General features: G+C 49.2%; 1 protein-coding gene across 1 annotated transcript; it reads left to right on the top strand.

Moving 5' to 3' along the window:
* The first annotated feature begins 355 nt into the window (after positions 1 to 355).
* On the top strand, positions 356 to 11,614 carry TSSK6 (testis specific serine kinase 6). Its single transcript, XM_083842950.1, has one exon. It carries the CDS (start codon positions 6,278 to 6,280, stop codon positions 7,109 to 7,111), a length of 834 nt encoding a protein of 277 aa, XP_083699076.1. The 5' UTR covers positions 356 to 6,277; the 3' UTR covers positions 7,112 to 11,614.
* The last annotated feature ends 2,071 nt before the right edge of the window (positions 11,615 to 13,685 follow it).

Genomic DNA, 13,685 nt, shown 5'->3' with positions numbered 1-13,685 from the left:
TAGATTTCAAGTTCAGATCAGGAGCAGAGTAAGAAGATATATTAAAATAATAATTAAGTTAAAAATCCAAGGGCAAAACTCTAACCTCTCCCTTAGCAAGAGCAGTGTTCAGCAGGAAGATCCACAGTTTAGCCTGCCTGTGTTAGTTCCTTGAAAAAATGAAAGCAGCAGACAATGAGACCAGCAGCATAGCAATCATAAAGGTCTATTTCTAATGAACACCTGCCCCCAAGAGGGCATTGCGTATATGTACTTCACGGCTCGCAAGCACCCACCACCTGTATGGTCAGCAGGGCATGGGCACGCCATCGTCCTTCCATCCCAGCTCTGCCTGTAAAGCAAGGAGAACGCCTCATTCCTGCTTTCCATGGATTTATTTTAGGAATCTTTTCAGGGAAACTCACAAGCAAGCCAGCAGCTCAGTTTTCCAGGAAACAAAGCAGCGAATACAATGCAAGGTCTTCTGCATAAAGACACGCTCTGCTACTCGTGAGACCAGATCTGTCCTCGCTGCCCAGTAACCAGCCCCATCTCACTGGGCTGATTATTCAAGCACCTTCAGGAAGCGTTTGAGGACATGACTTCAGAGCAACTCATGAGAGCAGCCTCTGACAACTTCCATACCATTGTAACATAGCTTCATAGCCAAAGCCCTTCACCAGCAACTTTCCAACTCTGTGTACCACAGACTGTCGTGTCCTAATTACAGGCCAAGTTCTGCAGTCCTTAATTGGACAAAAATTAATTACAATGTGCCAGACAACTAAACCTCTTTCTGAATACATAATGCTCTCTGATGAGGTTCTACACAGACAGGTAAGTAAATCAGCGTGAGGAAAAAATTTAAGTGGCATTCATTTGGGATAGTTAAACCACAAAACACTTACCTGCTTTTCTAACTTAATTGTATTTGGCTTTAACTGTCATAACTTGATGCAGTAAGAAAAGCTTCTGATTTCCAAACTTTTCTCCTGACCCCATCACCACACAGCTCCAACGTCATTTCCACCGACCCAAGAGGTACTTGCTGTGTTCAGCTGTGTCCAGCAGTTTTGGGGCTCTTCACTTCAAGTCTCACATCCCATGCGCCTCTGATTACATCCGGACTTATTAATGGTCTTTATTAGCTTACTTAGTAGGCATGATTTTGCTCAACTATTCTCCCCACCGTAATGCATTATTTTGCTGTGAAATGTATTCTGAGATGCACATTTGAAGCAGCACACAAAATAACTATAGCAGCGCTTTAATCATATCAGGGGACAAAATAAACACACTAGGAGACAATGATGGTTGCAAAGGTAGACCCTGACAGTGCAACTTCATGTCAGATACCCACGTGGGGGTGCATTAAAGATGCTGTTTAAGCGACTGCAGGACCAGAAGGGGCCATGTTTAACGACACTGCTACCTCAGAAGTCTACCAACACCTCAATCAACATCATTATCAGGGGCACATCTTTCCCCTGGTTCCCCATCCCCTCCCACTGCTTATTGTATACCATCCTCCTCATCCTCAAAACAAAGTTACCCAGGGGCAGGGGGCATCAGGCTACCTCCATCACAAACCTCCTCAGGCTCTGCCAAGAGCCCCCAGCCCAGCTGGGGAAAGGGTCACTGGAAGGCCCACAGCACAGGCCGAGGACAGAGGTGGTGGGCAGCAGCCTCCTGAACAAAGGCACGTGAGGAGTGATGCCTCCAGCCAGGCTTTCCATACTGAAGAGGAAAAGCTTGCTTCCCTATGCAGCTAGCTTTCTCTAGCTCCGATGAGCCATACATGACTTTCCACTCACCATATGGACAAACGCATAAGATCTCAATCTTCCTCCCTCTTTCCAAAAGGGATTTTGGTGCAGCCCTGCCAAAGGAAAACCCCTTACCCCCAAGCAACCCGCCTGCACCATCCCTTTTGTCTCCTACTCCAACCTCACTGATTGCCTTCAGGCGTGAGACTCTTGGCAGGTGAAGCCCAGCAATGCCAGCTGCAAGAGCATGTTTGCAGACCAGCCCATTATCCCTTCTCATCCTTCACCTCATCTGGCACTCAGAAGCTGCCCAAGGGGTGGTGCTGTGGCCCACTGCCACACGTCAGTTCCTTCTGACTGCTTGCATCCTAATTCATATCCCCCACACAGTTTAAAAGCTTATTGGCATGAAGAAATGTTTCTGGCACCCAGGGAGCGCCAGGCTCTGGGTTCCCTTTGGTGTCTAAACAACCTTGGTTAACCAAATGAACGTCCATAGAGTTTTCTGTTTGGCATTCATCTCATTCTGCTGAATTTTTAAGAAACCTCTTATCAGTCCTTGCAACCAGCCTCACAAATTTACTGTGTTTTAACACAATATAGGCAAGATCTGATGGCAAACAGATGTGGGGATCACATTAGCTGCTGAACACCAGATCTCCTTATCTACTAAGCGGGGGGAAGAATCGTAGCCAGAGTATTTTAAGCAAACACCAAATCCCAAAATCAGAGGAAAGAAAGAAAAAGCAGCACGTTACCAAGCACAGCATTCTACCTACAATGTTGTTTTCTCCATTGCTAACGCTGCTGTTGCTGCTGGTAAGGAGCTGTGAGACCATGGCAAATCCAGGCTGCAGCTGTACGTGCACACACACAGCTTTCACAAAGCACTCGGAGGTGAGGCTTTGCACTTAGCTGCTTTTGCTTCTGTTCCTTCGATTTTCCAGGTCGGTTTAATAGCAGCGCCTAAAATAACCCCACAGACAGTTTGATTTTGCAGGAAAGGATTGAGGGCAGCAACAGTACTCCAGCTCCCAAGTCAGCTTGCATCCAGTATGCTTTTCATGGGATCTGCCCCATTTTTCCTACTGCTCAGACATCAAAGAGGCCAGACCTCAACTACCTTTAAATAGGTCACTAAATAGAGCTTGGCAAGCGAGGGGCAAATAACATCAGCAGCAAAGTGAGAGCACCTGCCAACAGAATAATGTTCTTTACTGGTTATGTCCCACCTGTTACAAGACAGCCTCACCTTTGTTTGTTCCCTCTGGTGCTAATACCTAGAGGTTGTGATACAACTCCAAGGTACCTGCAAAATTTGCACCAGCCTGCAGCACCTGAACAAAATTCCCCACAACATTCAGGTGGAGGAAAAAAAAAGCAGGTTGCTTGCCATGCTAAGTACTCTCTGTGAATATAAAACAACTATATCTAAAAAATAATATATATGTATAAATCAGAGATTAAAACAAGTAAAGCTAGTGTTTAAAGAGCCCCTGGACAAAATATCTTTACTTGTATGGAAACAGAGGTATTTAAAGAAATCTCAGGGGCTCCATGTAAGTGCCAGGGTTGTTCCACACTTTGTAACTCAGCCTCGTGGTGTAAGGTATGAAACTGTAGTTTGTTTTGGCTTCTAGGCCATCCGCATTAACAGGGGTCATATTTTGGTACGCTTGTGCCGGCAGGACCCGCGCTACGCTCAGCTGCGCTCATTCACACGAGAAATCCCTGCCCAGAGATGTCAGCCCGTCAGCAGGTCTGAGCACACGTGGCAGCTCTGCCCGTCCCCTGCCCGCGCCGGCGGGACTCCCTGCAGCTAGTTGTACCCGGCTGGGTCAGGCCACAGGCCCGGAGGCTGCAAGGGCAATGAGATCGCAGGGGAGCGGGAACGTGGTCTGGGGCAGAAGGTTGGAGACCTCTGAGGCTAGGTGCTCCACGCTGCGTAACTGCGGAGCACTCGGGACCCACGCAAGGTTAACTCAGAAATCTTCCTGAAAATAAGCGTATAAGAAAGCTCAGAGGCTCAGCTTCCTCTTGTATGTTAGTAGAGCGCCCATCTGAAATGCATCAGTGTGACCCAGATACCACGGGCAGCAGGACCTGCTGTGGAGGGATTGGAAGCAAAAGAGGTTTTTATATTTTTATACCAATAAATGTTGAGCCAACAGCTAACAAGGCAAAAATCCATTTCCCAGTAACCTACGCACAGCACAGAACAATAAGCCCAGATATCTTTCCTCCTCCTCCTCTGCCCGACAGCATCCTGCAAACACGAAATCCCTCGTTCGTTCCTCTGGCTGCCTTTCTCTGGAGCTCCTTCCCAAAAGCCACCTGCCGTGCTGTGAGCTGCGGAGCAGGCTGAGAAAGATGGGCAGTGATGTCTGCATCGCTGCAAATCAACCCAGCTCCTCTCGGCTTTGCCCGCAGCGTACAGGAGGGGGAGCATTTGCTGCAATATTTGCCGCTTCCCCATTTCCACCTGGGCTCGCTCTCCCGTCCCCTTGTTAGGGGAGGACTCATTGAATCATTTCTGAGTCTGTATTTGTCTCCCTCAGCCAAGCTTGCTGAAAACCTCCCAAAACCTACAAGCTCCCCCGAGCAGATGGAGAGTTATTAGCAGTGTGCGATCCCATAAAATTACCCCTTACCATTTCAGCATCACTCGTTGCCGCTTCAGTTTTTCCACCCCACTTTAGACAACATCGCCTGTTATTACAGGAGGCTTCAAAGAGGTTTTCCATAAACAAGGATTTTATCTACAAGCTTTGGGAACACGCACATGACTTGATTTCCATCTCCTGTTTCAGGAGCTACACCAAGCATCAGCCAAACCCCTGTAGCTACACATACATCCTCCTGTCCATCAGATCATGGGCAGCTGAATTTTCCTGAGATTTTCAGGTAGTAAGAAGGGAAAGAAAGCCTGGTGTAAGCATTTTCCCTTATAAAAATATTCAATTTCATTCATTCAGTTATATTTAGTGACCCAAAAGCTCCCAACTCCTCTGAAAAGCACAGCTCAAACCTCTGCTGAAGTCCCTGTGGTTATGACTCACAGACCAGACAGAGGTGCCAGGAATCCACCGCTCAGAAGGAAGAAATTCCTGTGCAGCTATTTAATGGCCTAAGCAGAAAAAGACCCTTGGCCAGATTGCTTTGAGCACCTCCGCATGCGTGCAGGGCATCCTCCACCCAAGCTCCATCCCAATGTCCTTGCAATCTGATGGGGCCTCTGTCCTCTTCAGGAGAGCCAAGGAACTTCCGGATGGACCAAGGACATTGCTCAGTGGTCAGCAGGGCAGCCTCTGCACAGGAACAGGGAATTGCTGCACTTCCAACTTGCCTGCAGAAATAGCATCCACAGCGGGCAAGCGGTGTGGTTTTGGCCCACAGCTTCTACAGCAGATAACACTTGGCATCGTGATTGCTGCCCTTGGGAGCCAGGGCAAAGCAGCCCCACAGCACGTATGGAGCTGCGTGTGCACGGTTCCATTAAGTTAACTTCTCCAAGTGACTTCAAAAGGCTGACAAGACGGACTCACGAGAGACATTTTCTCAGCCTTTGGTTGAGCCTCACCCCTCGTTAGAAACAATTTGCTCAGCAAAATATATATTCAAAACTTAAAAATAGCATTCAGGAACATGGACATTTTGTGGTCCTAGGCTCCTTCTTATACTTTTTATATCTAGAAAGGAAACGCATGCTCCACGGGGAGGTGAAGGTCCTTGAGTAGCACAAACCAGAAACAACTGCTCTTGAGAGCCAGGGACGCAGCATGCAGAGGAAGGAGCCACTCCTGGTCTGAACCCCAGCACGCAGCAAGAGAATGCCTTGTTTTTATCATTTCCATCAATTTTGATAAAAAATAGAGGTAGTACAAATCCAGGTTCAAGAAGCTGAAAAGCTGCTTCTTCTGAAAGATAAAGCTCCCCACCCGCACCACACAAAGCGAGAAAGCCCATCTAGAAAAATTGCTTCCTGCACCATCATAATCAAAACCTACATATTTACAGCCAGCCGAGGTGGCTTGAAATTAGACACGGTAGAAATTACTCTCCTGTGCCACTCCGTGCAGTTCTGCTGTTAATATAACCAGTATCCTGCAGAAAAGGGTCCCCACGGTGATTGTTCACCCCAGAACACGCACATTTAAACTCATCATCAGACAATTCTCTATCTTGAAAATGCAAATGAAGCAAAAAATGGTTTAAAAAATACATATATAAATAAATATAATATAAAAAATAATATATATTCAGCAGTGAGAGTTCTCCCCGTGTGTGTGTGGGCATGCCCAGGACACCCAGGAATGGTGGGAAGCACCGGACACCCCTGACGTCTCACAAAGGCACTGCCCCACAGTTCTCCACCTCATCACAATGCCCAGGTGAGCCCTGAAGCCCACAGTGGCACCTGTGGGACCATGGGGGGAGAGTGAAGGTCACCAACTGCCACGCACCATGTGTTGAAGTTTTCAAGCCCTGGAGCAGAACACCTGCTTTGGTAAAGCCCATCAGGATCGCTCAACATGCCAAAAACGGACGCAGGCGAGAAGCTGCTCTGTGAGCTGGGCTACAAGCTGGGCCAGACCTTAGGGGAGGGCAGCTTCTCCAAAGTGAAAGCGGTCACCTCCAGCAAATACAAGGTCCCCTTAGCCGTCAAGGTGGTGGACCGGCGACGAGCCCCCCCAGCCTTCGTGTACAAGTTTCTGCCCCGGGAGCTCTCCATCCTGCGCAAGATCCGGCACCCCAACATCGTGCGCATCTTCGAGTTCATCGAGGTGTGCAACGGGAAGCTCTACATCGTGATGGAAGCAGCGGCCACCGACCTGCTGCAGCTGGTGCAGCAGCTGGGCAAGCTGCCCTGCGTCCCCGAGGCCCGGGACATCTTTGCGCAGGTCGTGGGGGCCGTGCGCTACCTGCACGACCGCAACCTGGTGCACCGGGACCTCAAGTGCGAGAACGTACTGCTCACCGCGGACGGCCGCCGGGCCAAGCTCACCGACTTTGGGTTCAGCAAGGAGGCCAACAGCTATCCGGACCTGAGCACCACCTTCTGCGGGTCAGCAGCCTATGCTTCCCCCGAGGTGCTGCTGGGCATCCCCTACGACGCCAAGAAGTACGACATGTGGAGCCTGGGGGTGATGCTCTTCGTGATGGTGACCGGCTACATGCCCTTCAACGACACCCGCATCTGCAGCATGCCCCAGCAGCAGAAGAAGGGGGTGCTGTACCCGGAGGGGCTGCCCCCGCTGCCGGAGCCCTGCCGAGCCCTCATCGGCCAGCTGCTGCGCTTCAGCCCGGCCTCGCGGCCCGGCGTGGGGCAGGTGGCCAAGAACAGCTGGCTGAAGGGGGACATCTGAAGGAGGAGGTCCTCCCCGGAGACCCTGGGAGGGCGGTCACATTTTGGTGCTATCATTGCTGTAGAGGAAAAGCACGTTAGGAGTTAGTTGATCATTTCGAGCTGCGGGCTGTGGGTGTGATTGAACTTGAAGCATTGGCAAGGCTGCGTGGTGGTTAAGAAGGTGGTGGTATCAAGAAGGCGGTCATACCCTTTCACAAACAAGGCAAATGAGTCCACTGCAAGTTAGGCTTCAAGCCACACTGACCATGTTGAGCAAGAGCTAAGAGCAAACTGTGAGGCTGCTCACCCCAGACGTGGCTACCTGAACACCTGGGGGGACCAGGTCCGAGCTCTCCCACTGAGCCAGCCTTGTTTGCCACCAAAATGTGCTTAAGATGAGGTGGGGGAGAAGTGGTGGTCCCATAAATCACTACTGCAGAGACAATGTCCTATTCTTTATATACCGCCCTTTAGATCTCACAGGGATATTAAAAAACACAGATTCACAGCAGAATCTTTGCAGGCAACCCAAAAGCATTACAGAGCCAAAACTTTTAGTGTGGCTTCGAGATCCGTGCCTTAACTTCAACCAGATCTTGCAGATATTGATTCTTGCCAGCATCTGAAATCTCTGCCAAGAGATACCTGGTGAGAAAGAAATGCCACTGGCCGAGAAGAACACTGAAAAGGGAAAGAAGTAAAGATGTAAGGTAAAGGAGCACTGCTTTGCTATCACCAGCTTCCCGGCTCCCACACAAAGGTATCGATTACTCTGCAACCCCCCAAATCCACAACGTATGCCAGCTGTCAAGCCCTACTTTCAGCTAGGTATTTAAAGGTTGGAGCTGGCATCTGAAATGTGCTTTCATGAGAAGTTTCAAATCCCCTTGAAACAAGTTCCAACCAAGCTTCAACAGAAACCAAAGTCCAAGAGAAAATTTCCAGCTGGGTGGTCTGCTAATCCTGGTGTCATTAGTGCCCCGTGAGCTAACGCAACGCAGCCTTGGCAGCGGCTCCCCCAGCAAGGGTACGTCTGAAACGAACAGACAAGCCCACATGGCTCTGCTGGAGGAGAAGGAAACATCTTTTGTAACACAAACATTTTGGGTCTATTAAAAGCAGCAGTTTAAGTAGAACAAGATGTGGCAGCAGAGCCAGCCCAAGGCTTTTCAGCACATGGGCTACAGCAAATTTTGCCACCCCCAGAATGAAGATTTACTTTGCTCTCAAGCCTTGCAGCTGCAAAATAAATCTTCATAGCAGCAGAGTCCAAAGCAGACAGAGAAAGGGATAGGAAGGGTGTCCTGGGGCCATCTGTGGCTGGGGAAACAGGCTTAGGAAGGATCAGGGGGCCGCTAGGGATGGAAAAGAACAGAGAAGTTGAAAGGGTGTGGGAAGCAAGGAGAATGATTTCAGGGTGGCCAGATTTTCAGCAAGGCTCAAGTCTCCTTTTCCCACTAGCCCTCCAACCAGCCAGCCAGCTTCACCTTCCCCCAAAACCCTGCCTTCCTTGGGGAAAGCCCCCGGTACCACAAAGCAGGATATCCAGGCATTGCTCACCTCCACCACCTGCCTTGCTCCACCTCTTGCTCACCTCCAGGCGACCTACAACCTCCTCCCGAGCAGCCACTGGCCCACAGCCCACCGAGCGGGGCAGCAGCACCCACCCCACCGGGTCTCCCCACAAGCCCTGTGCCTCCCAGCCCCTGCTCTGCTCCCCCATCCTCCTCCTGCAGAGAGGGGAACGGGCCTGGCATTGTGCATAACTGGGTAAGCCGCAGGGGAAGGGGTGTGTAACACCAACAGAACGGAGCGTCCTTCACGCTGTGAGGTCACAGCGGCCACGTGTGATGTCGGGCTCTTCTACGGACTGCAATGTCTTGGAGAAGGTGGCCGGGTGGGCTGGGGGCAGGCGTTAAACAAAGGGCTGAGAATGTATTTCCAGAGGAAGGGCTGCCACGTATGAAGCCGGAGAGGATCCTGTGCTCACGCTGGCATTTGACTCAGTTAGTCTCAGGCTTTGTACGTCTCTCCCTCCTGGTGGCACCCTTTGGACTTGCAAGGATGCAAACAGGTATTGCCTGCGGTCCTGAGCATCACCTAGATACTGTTTGTACAGTGATCTGAAGGTGAGAGCTAAACAGGCTTTTGCATCGGCAGAAGCACCTTGGAGGCTGCTGGCTTTGTTCCAGTTCAGTCACCAGCTGCAGGAATTTGTAATTCTTTAAAAGGGAAAATATTCCCATCTGAAAAAACGCCGCGTGTCAGTAGAGGATATGGATCAGTTCAACGGGCTCCTGTTTGTGGTGTTCAAACTTGGAATCCACAGTTGTCATTAAAAACCAAAATAATCGCTTGCTCTCTAGACCGAGCAATAATTTTCATCATGTCAGGCTATTGCCAGATGGTTAAGAGTAAGCCTGACTTTGCTCTCACAGCCTTTGAGACCGTGAGCCTTTTATTAGGGGAAGTCACAGGACTTGAGAAAACATGGCAATGCAATACATATTCAAATTGAGATTAAAACCAATAGATGCCCTGTGTTTTGGCAGAAGTCCTTCCAGCTGGTCAGGAACAAATACTTTATGTCAGTGTGAGAGCACTGCCCCTGCCTGCCAAAAATCAGTTTTGTGTGTAGCGCTGGTGAATCCCAAGCGTGAGTAAGGAGGGTATAGGTAGGTAATCTATGAGCATGAAAGCCTCTTTAGCAACACAGAATCATAAATAAGAGTTTTTGCTGATTTGCTTTAGGCTATAAAACTTGCATTTATAAACAACAAATAACGTCTCTAGGCATGAGACATCTCAAGGGCTTTCACGTGTTTCCACAAGGTGGGCTCAGAGATCTTCAGCCACACACCTCGAAACATTCAAGATCCACACTTCACAGAGGAGCCTTCCTCGCTCCAAAGCACACTCAGGTTGTGCTCAAGGGTTCTCCTCTGAGCTCTGCCAGCCCTGGTGGGATTGTGTGGCCTCTCCTTTTGCTTTCTGCTAATTTTCCTTCGTCAAAAAAGAAGCTAATACAAAATGAGTTGTTCTAAATCCCAGACACTATTAATCCTCCCCCTCACACCACATTCTCCTGAACAATTGCATCTGCTGGGACTGGATGGTCCCGTGCCATCGCCCCATCGCTGCTGTCACCACTCTGTCTTTCAGGTTGTTATACCTGTGTCTTGAAATCATTTGGAGTGACTCTCACGCATCCTGAAGCAATCTTACCCCATTTAATCGGAGAATGGCGTTCATCATTTCAAAGACATCACCCAGGCATTTAGCAGAGCTTTTCTCCCTGCACTCTGTGGTTTAAGTTCAGCAGCACCTTGCCTGAAAGAGCCTTTATCTCACACAAATGAAAGGAGCGGAGACAATTTCACTGCACATTGCCATTAAATCTCCCTTTTCAGCTAAGCAAAATTTGCTTTCAGGATTTTAGGCCCTAGCTGATGCATCTGAAAAGCTTTAGGACTCAGCTGCTTTAAAGCCTACACATTACAAAACTCCAGAGATAAGCATATTCATGAACTGTGGGAAAACACTGCTGGGCAATCAAACACCTCACGTCTTCATGCGTTAGCTCCCGGGGCCGTACATTTCTGCCACAGCAGCGCTGGGCTGCCCGGCCTGCAGCTGGTGACCCGCTTCAGCTGTCCTCGGCCCGGCCAGTGCAGGCAGGCGTGGTGCGAGACGTACCGGGGTGACCCTGCCTTGTTCAAAGGCAAAGCTTTCAATAGGCAATTTAGCAAATAAATATACCTTGCTCTGCTTGCATACATTAACCTTCCCATAATTACAGCCTTTAGTCCTTGCAGCCTTTTATTTGGCTACCTTGTGTCCTCGTCTTTCTTTTCAAACCCCACGCTGCCCTAAGCGATGGGTCCCCATGCCTGTGCGTGCATCGTCAGCCATCTTCGCTTTAAGAACTCATTTCTTTGCTTTTCGTACCCCATGTGGGTCTCTACACTTGCTTGCCTGTTGGAAGAGTGGAAAGGAAACCACCGCTTTCATATCTTGATCCACTTGATTATATTAAGCATAATAATAACAAAACAATGAGGCTCACACCAAAGGACAGGAGCCAGAGACTCCCCATGTGCCTAACTTTCCTTGCAGACAAGAGGTTTTCCATGAATCATATATTTTCATTTTCACAGCACCTACCAAACATTAATCCCCGCACTAGCACCAGGTGGTAAATATTATTCTCCCCGTGTTACAGTGAGCAGACTAAGTGGCTTACCTCAAGCCAAGAGGATTTCGTTTTACATTACGGTGTAAAACTTCCCTGGTCTCCAGACTTCAGGGCCATGATCTGATCAGTCCTGAAACACTAACAAATTCGACAATATCTGATGGCCCGGAAAGACATTTGAATTCCCTCTGCAACTGCTCCCAAATCAATCTCATTTTATCTCATGAATGAATAAGAGAGAATATGCTACAAAAGCAGATGGCTCTGTCCCAGCTCTGAATAAAGGATCCAAATTTCCTAACCGCATGTAACACAGCCAGGAGGGCACCCATATGACAGGACGTGTCAGGACAGTATGACTGGACACAGGCTGCCCACAGAAGCTGTACCAGCTCCGTCCCTGGAGGTTTGCAAGCACACCCCAAGCAGGTCTGCTCTCTGGTCCTTCCCTGAGCAAGGACATTGGGCTGAAGACCTCCAACTACCAGGTGGCAGCTAATATTTCTCTGAGATACACAGACTTAATGATTTTGTCTGCAAAGGTAGGAATAAATCCATGAAAACAGGGCAGCAAGCAATGCCTGCATCTGGCAATTACATTTTGGCTATTACTGACTTCTCTTACAGGTGGTGACATGACACAAGCACCCCAAAACAGAGAGCATGGGGGGTGACTGTGGTTGTCAGGCATTTCTCATGGAGTACCAAGAGCTGTATAAGGGGGGGGATTCTGTACCACTCCTTCCTTCCCACGTTATCATCAGCCACAGGAGCAACCAACAGGTTCCCTACAAAAAATACACTGCATTATTTCTTTCCCCAGCTGACACGTGTTCATTACCGATCCTTGCATTCAAGGAGCAGCTATAATCCCCTATGTCACAGGAGGCCTGCTGGGAGAGGTCCTGAGTGCAGTGGCTGTTGTTGACCATCCCTGCCTCAGAAGATTGCATGTGTTCAGTGAGCGAGGCCTTGGGCACAGGAGAGGACCTTCTCTGGGAGCAGGCAATTTGCAGGCAGCAGCACAAAGGGCGGACACCACAGCAGGACACCACAGCAATCAGTTTTCCTCCTGTATTACCTAGCATCAGAGAAGCGTTCCAGGGCAGCACAGGTCACAGAGTGCTCTACAACATGAGCTATTCCTGCTAACACATAGGAAAGTAATTAAATGCCACTTAGCAAGCCAATTTAACATCAATAATGAGACAAGGTCAATAACAGCATCATTGGAGTCAGCATGGGAGCGGACAGGCTTGCAGATCCCCGTGCACCCTCGCAGGAGATTCTTTCCAAGGGGGCCACATCCCACAGGATGCTGGGAGCTCTCGAGTCCTGCTGAACAATTTTAAAGCAAATAGCAGCTGAGTGAACTGAGCACGCCGGACAAGCGCTTAAGAAATACCTGACGTCTCCTCCTCCACGTGGTCACTTTGCCTATTCTCCATGTACATTGACCCACTTGAAGTGCAAATGGCAACGCTGTTTCTTTCATAACACGCTGCACAGCACTCTCCTCTCTGCGCGTTCTCCAGGGAGGGACAAACGCGCCATTTCCATTAAAACCTTAATTAAAAATACAGCTCGAGCGCTTACTGCAGCTGACTTGGCTTTAGCTTTAACTCCAGCGCTGGCGCCCCCAGCTGAGCGGCTCTGCCCGGAGGCTGGCGAAACACTCCTCAAGAAGCACAAGGCAAGGCTGGGCAGCAGAGAGGGGGTTGCGAGGAGGAGAGAGGAGGTTTGCACAGCTTGCTGGCTGGCTGCTACGTCCTCCTCGCAGAAGACGTGCAAACAACCTTGCTCAGGGGATGCCAGACAATGCTCTCATTAGTTACAAGCAAAAAACAAAATGTGCGTTACTGTCTCGAATATAATGATAATCCTTGGCCCCGCATTTGCATGTTCATTAGGTTGTTAATAGGATACCTACTTTGGAACACTTAAAACACACCGTCATGCACATATGCACCTGGTCATTTATTATAACAGTAATTTCCTCTCTTTCTGTCTGACACACTTCTCCCATGTCCAGAAAATGGTTCAAACTGCACCATGCAGAGCAAACCATAATTGATGAATGAATCTTGGGGAAAGCAATTTTGTTCTCTGTGCACCATACAGCCAATTAACTTTTCTGACATTGAGAGCCCTGTTTATGTACTACCAGTGGGTCTAGAGCAGTGCTGGAGGAAGGACCCATAGGAGGGTTGGACGTACTATGGACCTACAAACAAACACATTTATTTACATCATTCCTATTGCGAGTGAGAGACAGTACTTTGCCTTCCTCCCATTCCAGAAGCTGGAAGGAAGCTGGGGCCATGAATACAAAAAGAGAGGCAGGGTTTGCTGCTGCTCTGCTTCTTGTCCTTTCCCTTGAGAAAATCCAAAGAGGCGA

Source organism: Anser anser (assembly GCF_964211835.1).
Source record: "Anser anser genome assembly, chromosome: 6".
In the NCBI taxonomy this organism is placed as follows: domain Eukaryota; kingdom Metazoa; phylum Chordata; class Aves; order Anseriformes; family Anatidae; genus Anser; species Anser anser.
Note: the sequence above shows the minus strand (reverse complement) of the source record. Positions and strands in the feature narration are given on the sequence as shown.

What these genes read in the sequence shown, in the direction of transcription:
- TSSK6 (XM_083842950.1), top strand. Translation starts at nt 6,278, where the DNA reads ATGCCAAAAACGGACGCAGGCGAGAAGCTGCTCTGTGAGCTGGGCTAC.